This window comes from Anomalospiza imberbis, chromosome 9, assembly GCF_031753505.1.
Source record: "Anomalospiza imberbis isolate Cuckoo-Finch-1a 21T00152 chromosome 9, ASM3175350v1, whole genome shotgun sequence".
NCBI lineage: Eukaryota > Metazoa > Chordata > Aves > Passeriformes > Viduidae > Anomalospiza > Anomalospiza imberbis.
The window spans coordinates 10,558,806-10,577,557 of NC_089689.1; the positions used below are offsets into that span (position 1 = coordinate 10,558,806).

An 18,752-nucleotide genomic window follows, 5' to 3' on the forward strand; every position below is an offset into this window, starting at 1 on the left:
CCAATGTTTGCGTTCAATATGTTATTTAAAAAAAACACCTTAAGGAACCATTTGTGTTGAAGTGATGTTCTGTTAGGCAATTAGTAAGCTGATGCTTGTGCAGAGGCCTGGAAGTATGTTACAGCAGCTGCTTGTACTGCTTCTGTATGTGTTCTTTTGTATAATAGGTTAAAAAAAATATTTGCCAGCTCGCAGGCAGATGCTTTCACTGTCCTTAGGTTAGGTTGTATGTTTTCCTTTATGCATGCATCAGTGCCAAAACCAGTTATGGGTTACTGCTCATGCAGAAATTTTTAGCCATGACAAGAGTGACTGCTGGTTTTTATGTAGATTTGTGTAAATGGCCAGTATCTTGTGTTGATTTTGCCGTGCCTCTTTAAACCGAATGTTATTGATGTTACTACATTTAAGATGACAGGGACGTATTTATACAACCAACTTAAATTGTGTTGCACTATCACATACTGCTGCTAAATTACTAAATATTTAATTTGTTCTACATGCATTAGCATCTTAGATTTTAATAGGATTAATTTTATGAATGAAGCAGGATCCAGCTCTCTTCACTAAGTTCTTAAGACCAACAGAGCCCTGAAGGAGGACTTCCCAAGTTAGTGGTTCTCAGGTTGCCTTGGTAGATTAGTTTTTCTGGCACTGTTGTATATGTCTCTTGTAGTTTTAAGGTAAATGAAAATACAAGCATGAAACTAACAGTAATAATTTACACCGTCCTTCTTTTGGGAATGAGGAATACCTTTTACAGGTGTTTTAAAAATTCTTCAAGAAATTTGCTTTTCATGAGGTCACCAATATATGTGCAGTGTGGTTCTGAAGTCATTCAGCTGTGAGTCAGTAGCATAAACAGTACCAACAGTCTTCTGAATTGGATTGTAGAAAAATATGGTATTAGTATCTTAAAACTCAGCACATAGTATTGTTCAGTAATGCAGACTTCTCACTGGTGCTCACATACTCTGTTTAAAACCCTGATTGTACTACATCAAATTGCTCAGCAGACTAAGAGTCCAGATGATGCTAAATTATACTCTGCTGCTCAGGTTTCAAAGTATTTGGTTTATTCACAATTTGATTATTTTAGGCTATTACAAATACTCACTTGTGGTCTAGGATTTTAATTTTTTTTTCTTTTCATTTTTTCATAAGTCTTCATTCTCATGAGACCATGCTAATAAATGTTTTACTCTGTGAGATGCCAAAATGACATCCTTTGAAATGAAGTTTTGGACCATTTCTTTGTGTACCTCAGCTGTTATTGTGAGACAAGGTATCAGTATAATTTAGCTGTCACATGAAATGGGACACATACAGAGGTGACACATGAATTTCTGTGGGCATCCACTTACTTGCCTGTGCTGAGATGATCACAGCTGTTAATTCATACTACTGGAAGTAGGTATTTATGCAATTTTGACACATCTCCCACACAAATTTGTGTTGCCTTCAATGATGTGTTTCATTTTGGCAGACAGCTTGGAGTGAGTGAATGCAGCCTTTTAGACAGCAAGTGCCTATGATGGTGTACAAGTGGAATGTTTTATATCCACTGAACCATTCTTTCACTGTTTGTCAGCATTCTTAAGGAAGGAAGCCTACTGCAGCTTCACAAAGATATGTCTGTTTTTAAGTTGGTGGTGTAAATTAAGGTTCTAAAGCTTATCAGTTCTTCTGTTATACCGATGCTTCACTTGATTCCCCTAATTAGGAGGGTTATGTGTCACTGAACAAATGAAGTGTAGTTTGCCTAACACTGGCTGGATTTCAGAGTGACACGGTGGAAAACAGTTGTAGGTAAAAAGATGTTAGTTTCTACATTCTTAAATTTGTATTTTAATTGCCTTTCCCCTCAATTCTCAATTTTTGGAAATTGAGAACTCTTAATGGTTTTGTGTCCTATTTATCACAGGAATTGCAGCTGTGGATCAAACCACAGTTTCATCTTCTTCACCTTTGCCATCCAGACCAGATTCTTCAGAACAGTAGTCTGTTTCCATAGGGAGCAGTGGAGGATGTAGTACCCAGGGAATTTTGCAAGATGCATGTGCTGAAGCTTGTTTTGTGCCCCAAACATTCACTATGCTGCTATGCATTACGGCTCGTTATGCCGTTGCAGTCTGCTGCATAGGCCGCAGTACTCCAGTAATCTGTAGATGTGGTCTAGATATAGATGCGGTCTTCTGTTTTAAGAAGGATGTAATAAAATGAAAAAAGTTCAGACAAGGGCTGTGGAGGTTTTCGATTGTATTAAACAAGCAATAGAAAATGAACAGTTTGTCAGCTTTTGGCAAGAGGCAACATAGAGAGGGAGACTGAGAGGCCTGAGAAAAGAAAATTATTTGCTGTCCTTTCCAGTGTGGAAAGGGGGTGTCCAATGGAAGTACTAGGTAGCACTTTAGAGATGCCAACTGTATGGCACTCAACGCAGGAAGGATGGCATTTGGTGGCAGGTCAATACATTGAAGCTCCAGAGAACATCACAAGGTGTAAAAATACTATATAGCCACTGAGTTTTTGCCTCCAATCCTGCAAATTTACTTTCGGAGTTTGTTTTCCATTCATGGCTATTCCCACTGGTTTATGGTTTGGACTTCTGGACTTATCTGTTCTACTTGCTTGACTTGCAATCCTTGAGAAGTATTCTCTGAATATATTGGAAACCCCTGTCCTTGCAATGGAGAGTATGGTCTAATAAACTGCAAACCTGAAGTGACACACCAGCAAAAATAGAACAGTGGATTTTAAAAATAGGTAACTAGAGGACAGTCAGATTCGTATTGTGCAATTTGTAGAGAGCTGTACTTGCATCCTTAAGGTCTTGCTAGGGATTTATTCCATGAACTTAAGAGTTTGGAAAAGAATACACATATGCAATTCAAGAAAACATTTAAAGTATTTAATGAATCATACATGTTACTGCTAATGACTGTTAATAAGAATATTGTTCCTTCCTCGTGGAAATTAAATACCTAGTACATGACCTGTATCTGCTGGTAAGAAATGGAGTTATTTGGGCTAGGTTCACCTTTCATAGGAACTGTCAACCCTGTATAGGTCATCAGCACCCCCCTCCTCTCCCCAGTTGTGTCAAATTTCTGTGCAGGATTAAGTGCTGACTGCTTTTGAGAGTTTTAGTGTTTAGAAAGGAACAGTTAGTACATGCTAACTTAAACATGCTCTTGAATCTACACTGTAGGTGTTTGTAAAGGCATTACATAGTTGAGGTCCAGGTCTGGCTTTTAGGGCCTGTGTTTGGGGCACTACAGCCCCAAGTTATCCACAAAGAAGATCCAGTTCAGATGGTGAATTCGATGGTGCTTACTTTTAGGTGTGGGGTAGAAATAAGTGAAAGGGATTGTGGTTCTGTAATGGAGCTGAAGTAAGGTGTGGATCCCCCAGGGAAGTCTCTGCCTTTAGCCTATGTGGCAGCTTTTTGTCACACCTTTGTAGGGCTCCTTTAGGCTCACCCCAAAATTAATTTCCCTTGCACAGGTATAGGGAAAGTAAGAGGTCTTCTCATGTTGTTGCACTAACATTAGAGACCTGGTAAAAACCAAGCACAGTCATGAATAAAAGATACCAAGATACAAGGGAAGCAGCTCTTTAGTGTGCCAAGCTAACAATATGGAACAGATGTGTCGGGTGTTCTCTTCTGCACAGATGTGAAGATCTCTGTTTCATACTGTTCCTGTAAGGTTTTTCATGGTTTCAGTGTGAATACAATTTTTGTTTTCTCTGACTGTAAAAGTGTTGAGAGCTAATTAGTCTGAGGCTTTCAATTCCTTTTGCTGTTTAAATGTATCAGTTAAGCTGGAGGCTTTAGGGCTCCCCACTGCCCTGCAATAAGTTTAAATCCTTTAGGTAGGTATAGGTTTTGAAGTTTCTGACTACTGCTAATATTTCATCAACTAAGTTGAAATGTTGAGTGTTTAGAAAGCCTGTGTTGGGACCAATGACAATACATCCAAGTAGGAAATCCATGTCATTAACAGTTTTGCTTATGGCACAATGACTACAGTCTTAGTTTAAATGGCAGTTTCATAAACAGTTTTGCCTGGAGCACTTTAACACCAAAATTGTAACGCATTATCTATTTGTGTTTGGCTTTTATTTCATGTCTCACACAATTAATGACTCAAGTATTTTATTATTTCAGCGCTCTTTGCTCCTGGATCTTTCTTTTAGTCTATTTTGATTTTCTTGTTTAAACTTTTGTTTTAGTCTGTGTTTGCCCCTTTCCTGTTCCTTTTCCTGGGGTCCTCTTTTCATTTCCTTGTTGCTGTCTTCCTCCTATTCATGTTTTCCTTAGGATTATTTTCCATGTTCTTTTTGCATTTGCTTGTAAAACACTCAGATCTTCCTCAAAAGACATTTTAGAGATGCAGCTTTGGGATATAAGACAGATAGGGCTACTTATTTGCAAAGGTAACTAAGCACAGGAACTCCCTAGCTAGTATCTTTGTGCTTTACATGCTTAATACTGTGTTCCAGTTGCTGGTTGTTTTTTTTTTTTTTGGGGTTTTTTTTTTTTTTTTTTTTTTTTGACAAGATACTGCAGAACAGATTTAGTTAAGTCTTGCTAGTGGGGAACAAAGGGTTACTCTAAAAATTGCCCTTTGCAATAGGGTGCTGTCCTGAGTTCTCCCATCCCTTTCTCTTGCCAATTACGCTTAGGGAATTCCTGTAGTGGGGTCTTATTGGTTTAAGTATTCCCCTGTATTGCCAGTTTCATGGCTCGTGGGAGCACTTGACTTCAGGGACATATAATTTCAATGTTTCTTTGCTCTCACTTGCTCAACCAATGCTGTAATGCCAAGGAGAGAGTCAGTAATGCATAACAAGCCCTGAACTTCTTTCCCTGCTCTCTATTCACTCGGTATCAGTATTAATAGAAGTGGAGCATCCTTTGTGCTTCCTCAGCTTTCTTTCAAGTTTTAATTTACATTTTCTTTCTTTGAAGCACAGAAAAGAGCAAACGTACATAAACAAAACTTCATACTCAAGCCAAAATGCATAGACACAATTGAATAGTAGTCAGGAATTTTAAGAGCCTTCCTATGAATATTTAATTACTACATTAACTGAGCAAATAAAGAACATGCTATTAATATTCATAAAATGTTAGCAGTGGTTCAGAGGAATTTAATACGTTTTATAGTTCATACAGCATCTTGTGTTGTGCAGGCCTTCAAAGAATGCCCACATCTAGAAAGGTAATGACACTACAGGTCTCCCTAGCTGCTCCTTAATCCTATGACTTAAGGAGTGTCTGTTCTTTGCACAGCACATTTCCTAGTAAAATTCTTCAGTTATGTAATGGTATCAGAACCTTAAGCAACTCTACAAAGAGCTCAGTGTGGTGTCTTCTCCATATTTATTAGTGTACCGGCTTTATGGCTTTTTGAGAGCAAAGTTTGGGAGGTATTTAACATTTGCTTGGTTTGCTTCTACTTAGAGCTTTAGAAATATTGATCCTCTGAATGATTGAGGTGGTTTGCTGAACAAGAGGTCAAATGCAGAGCGTAAAACTGAATTCCTTTGATGTGAGTGATGTGCTCTTCCTGTGTGTGTTAGTTTCTTTTTTAAATGTAATTTGCAAGTTAATAGATTTTATCTAAGAGTAAGAAAAAGAATAATGCTTACTTGCCTGGTAGCTTCCATTTGCTTATTGAAAATAGGAGCACTTATCCTCTTGTGTTGGCTTGCTGTTTAAATTCCTTATGGCCCTTTTGCCTTCATTTAGTAAGAGTCTGGCTTTAAAGTTTTTTCCAAGAAAAGCTGCACACATATGAAGAAGAAAAATGTTATAAATGCCATTCCTGAGTCCGATATTGCTTTTTCTTGCTGGCTTATGAAAAGACATTAATAGATGCTGAATTAAGACTTCATCAGTGGGTCCATACTTCATTCACCTACAAATCATTACAGCTATTTTTTACTGCATATAGTGATAATTACTCCTTTCGGCAGAGCAGAACTAGTCTAATTTACTTTGGCTGCTGAAATGTGTGAAGAGCCAGGAATGATTTCTATGTTGAGTTGTTAACCCTGACTGTACAATTCTGTCAGAACCACAGTGGGGCTTTGTCTGATTATCTAGTAACCTGGTGTTAATTAACATACAGATAGTAAAGAAAATGATTGTGACATCTAGTAGAAGTATAACATGCTCTTATTTTGATAACCCTCCTTTTGGGATTGTTCTGTCTAAGATGGCATGTACTGGGGAACTGTCCAGCCTGGCTTAAGGAAAGGAGCTCTTGATATATGAGCAGCTGTATCTCTAAGTACCTGATTTTCTCCCTTTATTGGATGTAGCTGAAAGAATTGTAAGGAAGCTGGAAGTTTCCTGTGCACACACACTGTGCAGGTGCTGATGAAACCCTCGGATCTTTATCTCTAGTTCCTGTTGCTCTTTTATGTGTGTAGGGTCAAGGTACAGTTTTGGTCTTGCTGCTGTGTACCTTTGCTGTGGTCACAGGGTCTTAGCTTGGTGACTAGAGGTGATGGTGCTGTTTGCTCAGGGTCACCACTTCTGGGATCTCTCTCAAATTCAGACTCAGCAGGATTTGAACAGCATTTTAATGAAGTTTATGCTGTTCCTATCAGCAGAGTTGTTGCAACAAATAGCAATGCAAATGGAACAAGTGAGAAGACAAGAATCTGCAACCCTCAGGGCATGAATCAACTTCTTGAAGGAAATTTTTAGGAGACAAGTTCTGTTTCAGTGCTTTCTTTCACTGAAACAACTTGCACTTACCAATCTTGGTGACAGCTTGTACAAAAGCAATTCTTCCAGTTGAATCCATTATGGAAATTTTCACATTTCTCCTCTTGCTTAACAGGTATAAGTGCAGCATTTTCCTTTTTATATATATTCTCAGGAACAGAGTGGGAAAAAATTAGGTATTCCCAGCTAATCTGTTCTCAGCATCATTCCAGGAACAGATAGGAAAGGTCAGGAGCTCATGTTTTGTAGTAAGCCTGAGGGTGCAGAAATTACATTGAAGTGTTATGGCAATGGTCTGCTCTTCTGTTTTTCTGACTTCTATTTTTGTATAATTCTGCTTTTCTAAGAACATAAATAACCAACAGAAAAATCTCACATATTCACAAACCTGAATAAGCTTCCTTGTATGTAACATCAGTATTTCACAATTAAAAAAACAAAGCAATTGTACCTTCTGAAAGTATGAATTGAAGCCAAATTTGCTCCTCTCATTGCTTCTTTTATATACATGTTTTGAAAGTCTGGCCTTTCCTCAGCTCTTTTTGCTATAACATGCTTGCTGTAATGCAAAATGCCATTACTTTTTGGGTTTGCATATAAGGCTCTTTAAAGACAATGCAAAGACAAATAGCTGCAGCTGTGTAGTTTATAAAGTGCTGCCATTTAGAGGAGGAATAGGAGGGGAAGATTTCAGGACTTTGTGTGGTTGCCTTGTTTCTTCCACAGGAGTTAAAGTGGATTTAGTGAGCAGTGGGCCAAGTAGAGTCCCTTTTCTATGTTTTTACTTTCATCATAGCTTCTACATGATGGTGGCTAGGAGCATCTGGTCTCAGTCTTTATGCAGTTATTGGAAGTCTCCTGAAGTCTGTGTGGGGCTGGGATCACAACATGCAGAAGAGCCAGTGAAGTGCAGTGATGAAGGGATGGGTATTCCATGTCAGCAAAAGTGAATCACAGTGGAGGAAAAAAACACCTTTCCTGACAATGAGTGACAGTGATCCAGTCTGGTTTTAATACCCCTTATAGCCTAGCATCTGTTTAGACTGCCTTAGATAACTGAGGCTTCAGTGTATTCCTAGTGTGGATGTCTGATCCAGACACAAGGGAACTGCCAGCTTCCCAGGCTTGTGACTAAATATCTGTGCTTGCAACTCAATCATTATAATAAAAAGGAGGTGGAATTTGAAACAAATACAAACAGCTTTTTTCCCCTGTCCCACTGTTGGTAATTAAAATAATAAAAAAAGTGAATTAGAACTCTGTCTTTCCTGAACACTTGTCATTTCTTGGCCTTTCAGTTTTCACTCGCCTGACTGGTGTTGCTCTGTTGGAATTTCATTAAATGTCTTGTGGCACAATTTGATCTTCAGAGCTCTTTTTGTTGGTTTCTGAATGCCTGTAGAAGTGCTTTTAGTACAAAGGATACATCTAGATACTGAATATTATGGTCTGTATCAAACAGACCTTTATTCCATTGAGGTACTTCAGTGCCGAAATATATTTTTTGAGAAATACCTCTTAGATTATGGGAATAGAGGTTATATGATTCCCCCCCCCCTTTTTTTTTTTTTTTTTTCTTTTGTGTTTCATCTTTCAGTTCATTAAAGGTCTGGTTTGAGAAATCTTTCTTCCCTGTGGGCAGCTTCAGCCCTGCCTGTGCTTTTAGTATCTAATTAGTCATTTCTATTCAGTACCCTTTGTAAAATATTTCTGTGCATTTCTGTCAGTGCACATCTCCATGTGTGGAAGAAGCCTCAAATAAATGTTTTTGTGTGAAGTGGCAAATATTGTGGGAGAAAACAGTGGACTATTTCTGTGGGACCTGGTATAATTTGATTTGTCCACTGTCTTGTGTTTAACATTCAGACAAATACCATCCCAATTATATAAACCATACCTGCTTTTTTAAGGTGGTAGACATACTTTTTTTTTTTTCAAACTTGCTTATCATTTTAATAAATGCTGTGTTAGTGCCTCTTGCAAAATTAAATTCAGTGCAGAACAGACCAGAGGACACTAGAACCTATTCCATAAAACCATAGTGGTTTATCACAGGAGTTAAACCATTTCAGCAGCCCTGAAAATGGTTGCATTATAGATTTGTAGTAGTGAAACATTAGGATACTTTAGAAATGTCTTCATAATCTATAGCTGTCAATACTGAAAAGTGTTTTCAGGCTCCTGAGCCCCCGTCACAGAATGGGGATGGGTTGCGATTTCTGTCCATCTGTCTCTGGTGCTGGATATAGTCTCCTCTCATGGCATGTCTGTGGATCAGCAAGAGAGAAGTTGTGTTTCTCACTAACGTCAACTTTTTTGTGCTCATGGCTTTTACTACCCTACTGCAATATTTTACTGATCTGTGTACTGAGAATTCTGGACTGCTGCAGTTAAGCCATGTAAGCCATGTAGTTTAAAAACAGGTGAAAAAAATGCATCATTAACTATTCCAAGGGAATGTTTTTAAGTTACATTATTTTTTTTTAATGAAGAGAAACCAGTTCTTGTACTGGAAGAAAACTGGAAGTGTTTCCTGTGGAGGTGACTTTGAGTGATGCTTAGCTGTCCTTGCATCTCTGAAAACTGGGTACCCAACTGCTCTAATGATCTCCCTTGCGGTGTGCCAAGCTATGTATTCTTTTGAAAAAGAAACACAATAATGCAGTAGGTTTCCAAATATCCTGAGGACTGTACTTACTAATGAGAGACTGCAGAGTGATGGTGCCTTTTTCTTTCTGCCAGAGAGAAAGGTTGTCTTTTATAGAACTTCCTAGATTTTAGCAGTATGCTCTTTTTTAATTTGGAGACTTCTCTTACTGATCTTTACATCCTCATACAATAACCACAGTGATAAATCCTTTGTTTTCAATGAGGCAAACTGTTTCTTTAGAAGATTGCAGTATAAACTTTTGTAGATAATTCTGAAAGTTTTCCGGGTAATATAATAAAACAACTTTTCTGAAACATTAGTAGCATATAACAAGGGGTTTTAAAATACTTTTTTTTCATATATTGTACTGCAAAATAAATTCATTTAAATATGAACATGCTTTGGTTTTAATTTTGCAGCTATCCTTGTAGCTGCTGTGGTTAGCTTAATAGTAATAAGAATTTCATTTTCATTTTACAAGAGAAAACTGATGGATATGGAATGATAATAGGGCCAACTCAAACTCACTAAGCAGTCTTTGAAGTGGCAAGGGGTTAGACTGTGATGTCAGGATACGTCTCCTGCTGAAGGCACTGCCTGGCACACACTCAGTGATTATGTGCTCCCATCTCAAGCGCAGGCAGATTTGACAGATGCTTACCGTTGGTTTCTAGAGCCTACAAGACATGTTACGTGTTATGCGGCTATTGAATATTAGAGTATAATTAGGTTAAACCTGCTTAACATAATGATACATGCTAATGAATTAGTATTTAAAAAACAAAAAAAGAGGGGCAGAGGAAGGTGGGGGATTAGATTCTTCCTTGGTCTTACTGTTAGAATATTCCAAAGAATTTGATTTACTACTTAGAGTGTAGGTGCTTTAACATTTCCTTGAAAACATATGAGCTTGTAATTTCTTGTAATATGCTTTCTAGTCTGCTCAGCTATAACTCATAGTAAAAATAATTTAAACAAAAGGCTGATGTCAGAAAATTACCTCTAAATTTAAAGAAATTTGAAATAACTAATACAGCTCGTTGGAAAAATGCTGCCATCGTTATCTTTTATTGTAGATATCTGTTAAGAATAGTTGGAGAGGTTTTGCTGAAGGGAAAAGACATCTTGTTTGTGAAAAACTGCTGATCCCTTAAATGGTTCTTTTAGCTATATTAAGAAGCTAAATGCAACTCACTAAAATGCTCTTTACCAAATCTAGGTCAGATTTTAGACCCATGACAGCTCCTGTCTCTCCCTTAACTTCTTGTTCCCTTTAGAGGTAAACAATTTAATGCAGCTGTAAGCTTTCTTTGCACTGGGAGACCTGAGCACTAACTAATACAAGCTCAAAACTTAGGTTTCAAAAAGGCAGCTGAATTTTCCAGTGAGAGTCCCATCTGTCAGTGGTTTTGACAATAAGAAAATAGATGGGTATTCAAGTCGAATCAGTATTGTGCATTGGACAAACCTAGTGGCCATTGATAATTTTTAAGAAAAATAATAAAAAACCTGGGGAAAGATACAGCAGAAAATAGTAATAGCTTTGTATGTGCCATCTTGTTTTTAAAGCTCACTTTCTGATTCTTTCTGCTGATATGATGGAGGAGGAAGCACATATGTTGAACATCTGTTGGCTTTCTAACCTTGCAATTTTGACTTCAAAATTATAATCGTTGCAAAACCAGATAAGCTTGCCACATTGACTAAGCAAGCTAGACTAATTCTTAAAATTCCACTTGGCATAAAAGCAGTCTGGCATAAATGCAGTGTTGTCCTTGAGCAGCTCAGTGCGTAGGCCAGCGATGACTGCCCCATGTGAGCTGGGAGGTACATGCTGGAGAGGCTCTTTGGAAAGGGGGAAAAAGGTGGAGGCTGCAGGTCCACCTTGCACAGCTGGGAATCCTTACTATTGGTGAGGCCCTGGTCAGTCACAGGTGCTTTCCTGGCAGCTTTGGGTTGCACAGGGATGTTTTTTGTGATGAGTTTGTTGGGTGCTCGGATGTTCACAGCCATTGACTGGAGCTGTCTGCTCTTGAAGCATCTCTCATTGATCAGTGGTTTCATATGGATGCCCTTGCTGTAAACCTGGTCTGTCAGGTACTCTGCTGTTCCTGTGTCTCACTGGGTACTTCTGTAAGATGTGAAGTGGGGCTGCCTGTTGAATTGGTGCAGCTGTGACACTCAATATCAAAAATACTGCTTTGATCCAAACAGGAAGTTGTAACATATAGCAATTCTATAATCCACCCTAATATGAGTGATCCTCATGAATCCACTAAAACATGCAGAACTGTGTTGTAATACTGAGTTGCTGAGTCAGTACTTTAAAAATGCATATTCAAAGCGTGGTGCGGGGTCCTTTGAAATGCTGCTTATAAATATTGCATTTGCTTTTCTACTGTGGCTCATAAGACTACAACAGCATCTTTATGAAGCTGATGTCCTCACAAGGTGCTAGTACCTCATGGAGCTAATTGTTATCAAGAGTGCATATTGCCCTTTTTAGCTGTCCCTCAGAAGGTACTGATGCTCTTGACAGTTACTGCCTTTTGGCCTGGTAAGGTCTGGTGTAAAACAATCCACAGGAAAATACATTGAAAGCCTTTTAAGGAGAACATTATGGCAGAGGCTTTATTCTTTCTCAGACTCAGATGATCATTGATGCATGTGGATAACTTAAAGGCAAATAGCCTTTGGTTCAGTGCAGAAGTCAGGGTGATCTGAGGATCTTAAATCTCTGCTAGGAAAATTTAAATGACTTAACTGCAAGCTTCATCTGCTTCTGTATGCTATATAGAGAATTTGTATTCATAAAGTCTTTAGTGTGTGAAAACAATGCACATAAATTCCTTAAACATTCAAACTAGAATTTAACAGATGAAGTTATTGATTTATACTTGAATAATGACTTTCACGTATTAATATGATTTTTTTAAGGTGACTTATCTGTTTTGTTCTGTGCGGTGTGTAGGGACCTGAAAAGTAAGCCTGTCTTTTGACTATTATGTATCTAGTAGCACATTGTCACATCTCTTTGTTTATGTAAAAAGAGAGAATATAGTTACTGTTCACAAAGTGTCTACTCAGAATTTGGTTAATGCTTTTGAGTCTGAAGAGAATGTTTATGGCTGAATTAGGACCAGTGGAGGATCACAGCATAGTGGATGTGCTGACTTAGAATTAATTGTATTGGTTAATTATATTGTGTGTTTGTGACCAAAGTGAGGACATATATTCCTAATTTACACACTTGACACTTAGCATTTCTGTTTTCTTTCCCCTAGTTTCTCTGCTTGAAGAATATAAGGACTTTTCTTTCAGCATGTTGTGAAATCTTTGGAATGAAGAAAAGTGAACTTTTTGAAGCATTTGATTTGTTTGACGTGAGAGATTTTGGAAAGGTAAGGATGCTCTTGATTGTATGCCAAGTAATACCTGTATTGTGCTGCTTGCACAGAAAAGACTTTTTTGGTAGCTGTGATATAGGAGTTGTGACTAATAGATGAGTGTTTGTTATGAAAAAAAAGTGGGGAAGAATTAAGACAGAAGAAAAAGTAGGTTTGTATGGGAGGGGCTAATAAAGGGCAGAGAAAAATTCTTGGCAGGAATGTTCTGAGCATGTGGTAAGCCAAGATAAATGGTTTGAAAGATGCTGAGTTAAAGGGAAATGAAATGGAAGGAGATAACAAAACTGTGGGCGAGTGCTGTCGGGTGAAATCACTTGGGCAAAGTCGTGGATTCAGAAAATCCAGACCTGTACATTGTGAGCCCATGTGGCACAGAACATGTTTCTGTAGCCTCAAGTGCCTGAAATTCGCTCAGTTAATTTGCCCTTGTACAATTGTTTTTTCACAGTTGTTTCTTTCCTAACCTGCTGTAAAGCTCAGACACAGTTATGATAGGTTAATGTGACTATTCTAATTTGCACAGTATATTTACAGTATATTCTGTAAGCCTGACTACTTATGCTACATGTAAAGCTTTTTCCAGTCTGTTGTTCAGCCTCCTACATATCTGTTTGATCTGTCATTGCCAACATGTTTTGTTCAACTTCAGTTTCTGCTTTTGAGTCATAGTATCATTACCCTAATCTCACAGGAAAATGTCTAAAAATTACCTGAAGTAGCACTAAAAATAGGTATTTATTCAAATCTAGTGTTGTCTTAAGCATTATTGCTTTTTAAAAGAGATCATAATTTTACTGTCTGATTTTTATGCACTGGTCTTTTTATAAGTAGGCATAGACGTAAAGGTGATGAAAGAGTGCAAGAATGAATCAGGGCTGCAATGTGATTGTTTGAAATGGCTCAATGATCATCATTAACCAAAAATATCTAATTATTTTTCTCAATCTTTTCTCTGGTTTTAAGTTCTTTGAGCATTAAATTAGATAACCTGGTAATTCCACCTGTTCTTCAGTTTTGCTGAACATCTTGTCCTCATAAAATAAGATCCTTTTGTACAAATAAGATCCTTTGTTAAAATAAAATACTTTTGTACAAATTTGGCTCATTAAAAATAAGATTTGTTTTTGTTTTGATTGTGCAAGTAGCGAAGGAGTTTAAAGTAGTTGGATTTTTTTTTTGTGTGTGCTAGCAATGTCCTATTTAAGGTATTTAAGTCAGATATCTAATGCTTGATTCTAATATTTGACACGTCTGCCTAAGGAATTTTTTTCATATTGCATGTTATAATTGCTTGCTGAAAGTTGCTCATTTTGTGCCATGTAAATATATCCTGTTTTTAATACAGTCTAGTTTTTAAAAAGATTTTACAGTGAAAATTATTCTTGCTGCATCATTGAATACCCAACAAAAGCAGTTTCTGAATTAATGGTGAATTTAACTCAAAAATGTTTCTGGTACCCTTGATGTGTAATTTTAACAGAATTTATTTTGGAATAAAATTAAATGTAAGTAGAATAACTGGTTAAAAACACCCCTGTATTCCATCCATGTTACTTAGCATTTAATTGTTCTTCCCAAGGTCAATTTGAATGTAGAGACATGGATTTTTTTACTGTTTGTGGCCACCATATAGCACAAATAGAATAATTATCCCTGGAGCTTGTTTTCCAGTTATAGTGCATAAAAGCAATGACTCCTCTAGTCTAGGTCACCTTTCTTGGAAAGCTATCAGGTGAAACTGCAGTGACAAATTTGAGGGGTGCTGCTGTGTGGGATTCTCTCATGAGATGAGCTCTGTGCGTGGGAGCAGCTGCTTGTGCAGAGGTGGAGATGCTGAGTTGAACAGGGCTGGGCAGCCCTTGCAGTGGTCGTGTTGGGCAGCTTTTGGGTGCCTGATGGCTCTGCAGAGTTGAACAGGGCTGGGCAGCCCTTGCAGTGGTCGTGTTGGGCAGCTTTTGGGTGCCTGATGGCTCTGCAGAGTTGAACAGGACTGGGCAGCCCTTGCAGTGGTCGTGTTGGGCAGCTTTTGGGTGCCTGATGGCTCTGCAGAGTTGAACAGGGCTGGGCAGCCCTTGCAGTGGTCGTGTTGGGCAGCTTTTGGGTGCCCGATGGCTTTGCTGCTCAGCTGTTCCCATTGGGTGCTTGTGTGGAAACTTGCCACACAAGTGGAGCTTGGCATAGGCAGTGTTCAGAAGGGCTGAGCTGTATGTTTTATAGCCTGGGCAAATGAGTACATAGTGAGCTTCTGAAAGGGGCTGTGAGCTTCAGGCCATCTATGGAAGTGGAAGGAAAAATGACAACTGTATTAAATCAATAAAGTTGCAAGTAAAGAAAAGGTATGCTAAGTTATTTATGTACCCTTAAGTGTATTGTTTGTACAGCTAGCAGAAAATATCTTGAAGTGGCGTGAGATTTCAATTCCATATCCAATAATGTACTTAGTACTTTGGAAATTCTGATAGTAACAGTGGTGAGAATAGGAAAGTGTATCTTTTTCAAGTTGTTCTTTGCTTTTCACTTTGTTTTGAATTTTCTCCATTATATTTTCCTCTGAATAGCAATACAGCTGTACATGTCCAGCTTCCTTGAATAGAAGTTGTATGTATGCAAAAAGCCAAAAAAATAGTGCTGCAGATTTTTCTTGCTACTGCAAGCAAGTCATCCTGCCATTTCTAAAAAAGTACTTTGAACTGCTCTCTCTAAATGTGCAAAATATAAATGATCTTAAAATGATTACAGGTGCAAACAAAGAGGGAAGTATGATTTTAAAACATTGTTTTCTAAACTCTTGCTGAAATAGGTGATGTGATGAGTGTGTGCATTACCTTTTATGCATTTGAATGTGCTGGAAGCTGTCTTCAGATGTCTTAGCACTGGTAAGATGTAAATAAACTGTTGCTGAAGTGGCTCTTTAACCCTTATCTGGGACTTCTAAATGTTTCAGTTTCGTTTATAAAGAAATTACTGTTGAATTTGTTACCTTAAGATGGGATGTTTTGTTTAGTATGACAGACTTCAGTGACTATTTAAACATGCTAGTGGGAGGGAACAATAGGAATGTATCAGCTGTAAATGAACAATATGCCTTCAAGGAAGTAAGGCTGAAGGGGAAAAATAAGGTGAGAGACCTGGTGAGGGCAACCAACTGTATTTTTTTGAAATATTCTGATAGTTTCCAATTCTTTAAAGAAAATGGCAGACAAACCCAGAGCACTGTAGAAGTAGCAGCTATATCCTGCCAATATAGTCATAAGACTTTTAACAGCCGTTTGAAATACTGATTACAAAATGCTGTCATGGTGAAACTTGCACTTGGTAGTTAGAGGTAAATGAGCTGTTTCCAGATGCTTTGACATAGCGTATGAAAATTTGACTTGAACTTTGTGCTCCACTTTTCAGAGACTTTGATCTCTCACTGATTAGAGAAAAAGGAGGGTGTATGTGGAGTAGATGGGAATCCGAGGTGAAGCTGAAGTAGCAACATGTAAATAGCTAAAGAATAGGCTAAGAAATGGAAGCAGGTAACCTCATGTGTTTTTAATATGTACATTCTCTATGAATATTGATATTAGCTGTTATTAGATTAGAGTTTTCTTCTGTTTCAATTATTACAGCATAGTTTCTTATTTTTAGACTGGTTGACAACAGAGGGGCTACATTACACAGGAGTAGGAAGATTCTCTAATTTGTGCTTTTTAAAACTATATATAGCTTGATTTTCTTGGAGTTCTACAGTGTTCACCCAGTCCCACTCTTTCACCTTTCTATCAGTAATTTTCAGTGTTACTGCTTTAAGTTCCTGACAGAGCATGAAATGCTCTCCCACACACTGGAGGTGCCAGACAGTGTTTTCATTATGAATTCCATGCTGGAGAGTCATTTTTCAGTACCGCAGGGTTGTCAGGTTCTTCCTTTCTACCTGTGTGCCAGAATAAGCAAATACTGTTGGTACTTGTTCTGTCAGCTCGGAGCCTGCACGCTCCTCCAGCAGCAGCCTTTGTTGCTTGGTGCTCCACAACAAATTGTTGCTATCCCTATTCTCTGAAGGAAGCTTGTAACTAATGTGTTGCAGAAATGGGAATCTGAGGATTAGTTCTGTTGATGTCAACAAATGCTCCCTGGATTGAGAGCTGTGTTTGGGGTCTTGTGGGGGGGAAATGGTGTCCAGCAAGTGTCAGAAAAATACCTTTTGTGTGCTGTGCTTTTAAATTTCCTAAAGAATGTGCAGCTGAGCATGGAGTGTTTTTATGATATAACTGATCTAATATGAACATAGCAATCCCCCTTGTAGGGATCCTGCATTAGATGTCTAGAAATAATGTACAATATTCAATTGTGATTTTAAAAAGACAAGCAAGGAGATCAAATGTCAAGTGCCACCAATGAAACAAGTACCAAATTGTTTAAAAGCATATAACAATGCCTAGTGTAGCTCACTCTGGTGACACTTAAAAGGCTGCTTGATGTAAAAGCAAGCAGCTGCTGTGAAAATATTGAGTTGCATATACTCAAGTCACATAGTCGGTGATCTTTTCAGTCACTCCCTTACTGCAAAGGAAATCTGGGCAATGATGCAGGAGAAAGTCATGCTGAAGTGGAGAATCCTGGTGTGTTCGTATTCCCTCAGGTTTAATGGATTCCAGGAAGATTGGACAGATGTGCATAAGATACACGCACCAGAAACAACACAACAAAAAGCAACTGTTATTATAAAAAATATATATATCCTTCCAGGAAAAGAGTCTAAAAATCTTCAGTAAAACTGAAACAGTTGCGATTATCTGCAGTTGTTTCATGTTCTGTTTGCTGAATTTAATCAGTGGGATAATAGAGCAAAATATGATCACTTTATGCTCATAAAGTCATATTAAAACTGCAAAACATGCAAAACATTATAGTATATTTCTGTAAAGATATTAAAATGAAAAATAAAAACAAGCCTATAATTTAATGAAGAGCTCTGCATTCATTGTCTGAGCTCTTTAGTTGTAAAAAGACTACAAGAAAAAATCTTAGTGGTTTGCTCAAGAAGCTAGCTTGTTTTCAGGAGTGGCATTTCAGTGAGATGGACTGGTTTGGGATGAATGACACTTGAATTTCTCCAGGATGTACTTCTGTGTGTGTAGGAAGGAAGAAACTGAAGAAAGGGACAGGTTTCAGCTTTCTTCTCCATGAAGATGCTTTGGACAAAATGTACAAAAAGACCACTAGCCTGTTGCAAAACTGCTGAAATGCTTGGTATGTAGGGACCTTGTTTGTTAGTTATCACTGCTGTTTGTGTAGAAATAAATAAATAAAACAAAAGTCAAGCACTTACTAGCCTCCCTAAAAGTATCCCTTAAATGGTAAAAAAAAATCACTTCCAGCCCCAGAGAACATAGTTTTGGGCAAAGCACTGAGGTGGGTGAAGAAGTGGGGAGAGTCATGGTATAGCTCATGAAGCACCTTTTTAAAATGTCCCTGAAAACTTGCAGAAATGGTTTGCCATGGTGTGACCAGGGAAACCATTACCAATGCTAGATAAATTTAGTGTCCTTAATTGTAAATTTTAACACTTTGTTGCAGTGATCATTGCCAGGTAGTCTACAAATTTCTAGGCATATAACTTCAATAAACCTAATAGCATTAACAAGAGCATAGAGCTTCTGCATGAGCATATGTATTTAGGCCTGAATATTTCAGCATTATTGTCTTGCATGTTTCTGTTCTAGAATACTGGTGGACTGTCACCTCACTGATCTTTCAAAATGGAGTTTTATTGATTTCTTTTAGGTCTGTCATAACTTTTCAAGTTGTGATGTTGGCTTCCAGTTGATGAAAAGGGTAACAAAAATGGGTTTGACCATATAAGAAGACATTGAATGCAGCACAATTATTTGGTCATTAATGAAAAATTCTTGTCCAATGGAGTGCTTGGGGTATTTCTGTACTTCTGTAATGTAGTTCTGTT

At 37.9% G+C, this 18,752-nt stretch overlaps 1 protein-coding gene across 4 annotated transcripts in view; it reads left to right on the plus strand.

Annotated features, from left to right (window-relative positions):
* The window catches only part of VAV3 (vav guanine nucleotide exchange factor 3), a 149,306-nt gene that overhangs the window by 15,081 nt on the left and 115,473 nt on the right, over positions 1 to 18,752 (plus strand). For 3 of the 4 annotated variants that reach the window (XM_068199659.1, XM_068199661.1, XM_068199660.1), the window contains exon 2: positions 12,680 to 12,796. The exons of the other annotated variant lie outside the window; for it this stretch is intronic. In XM_068199659.1, coding sequence (XP_068055760.1) covers positions 12,680 to 12,796 — 117 coding nt within the window. The remainder of the gene's footprint in view (positions 1 to 12,679; positions 12,797 to 18,752) is intronic. 4 annotated transcript variants of the gene reach the window in all.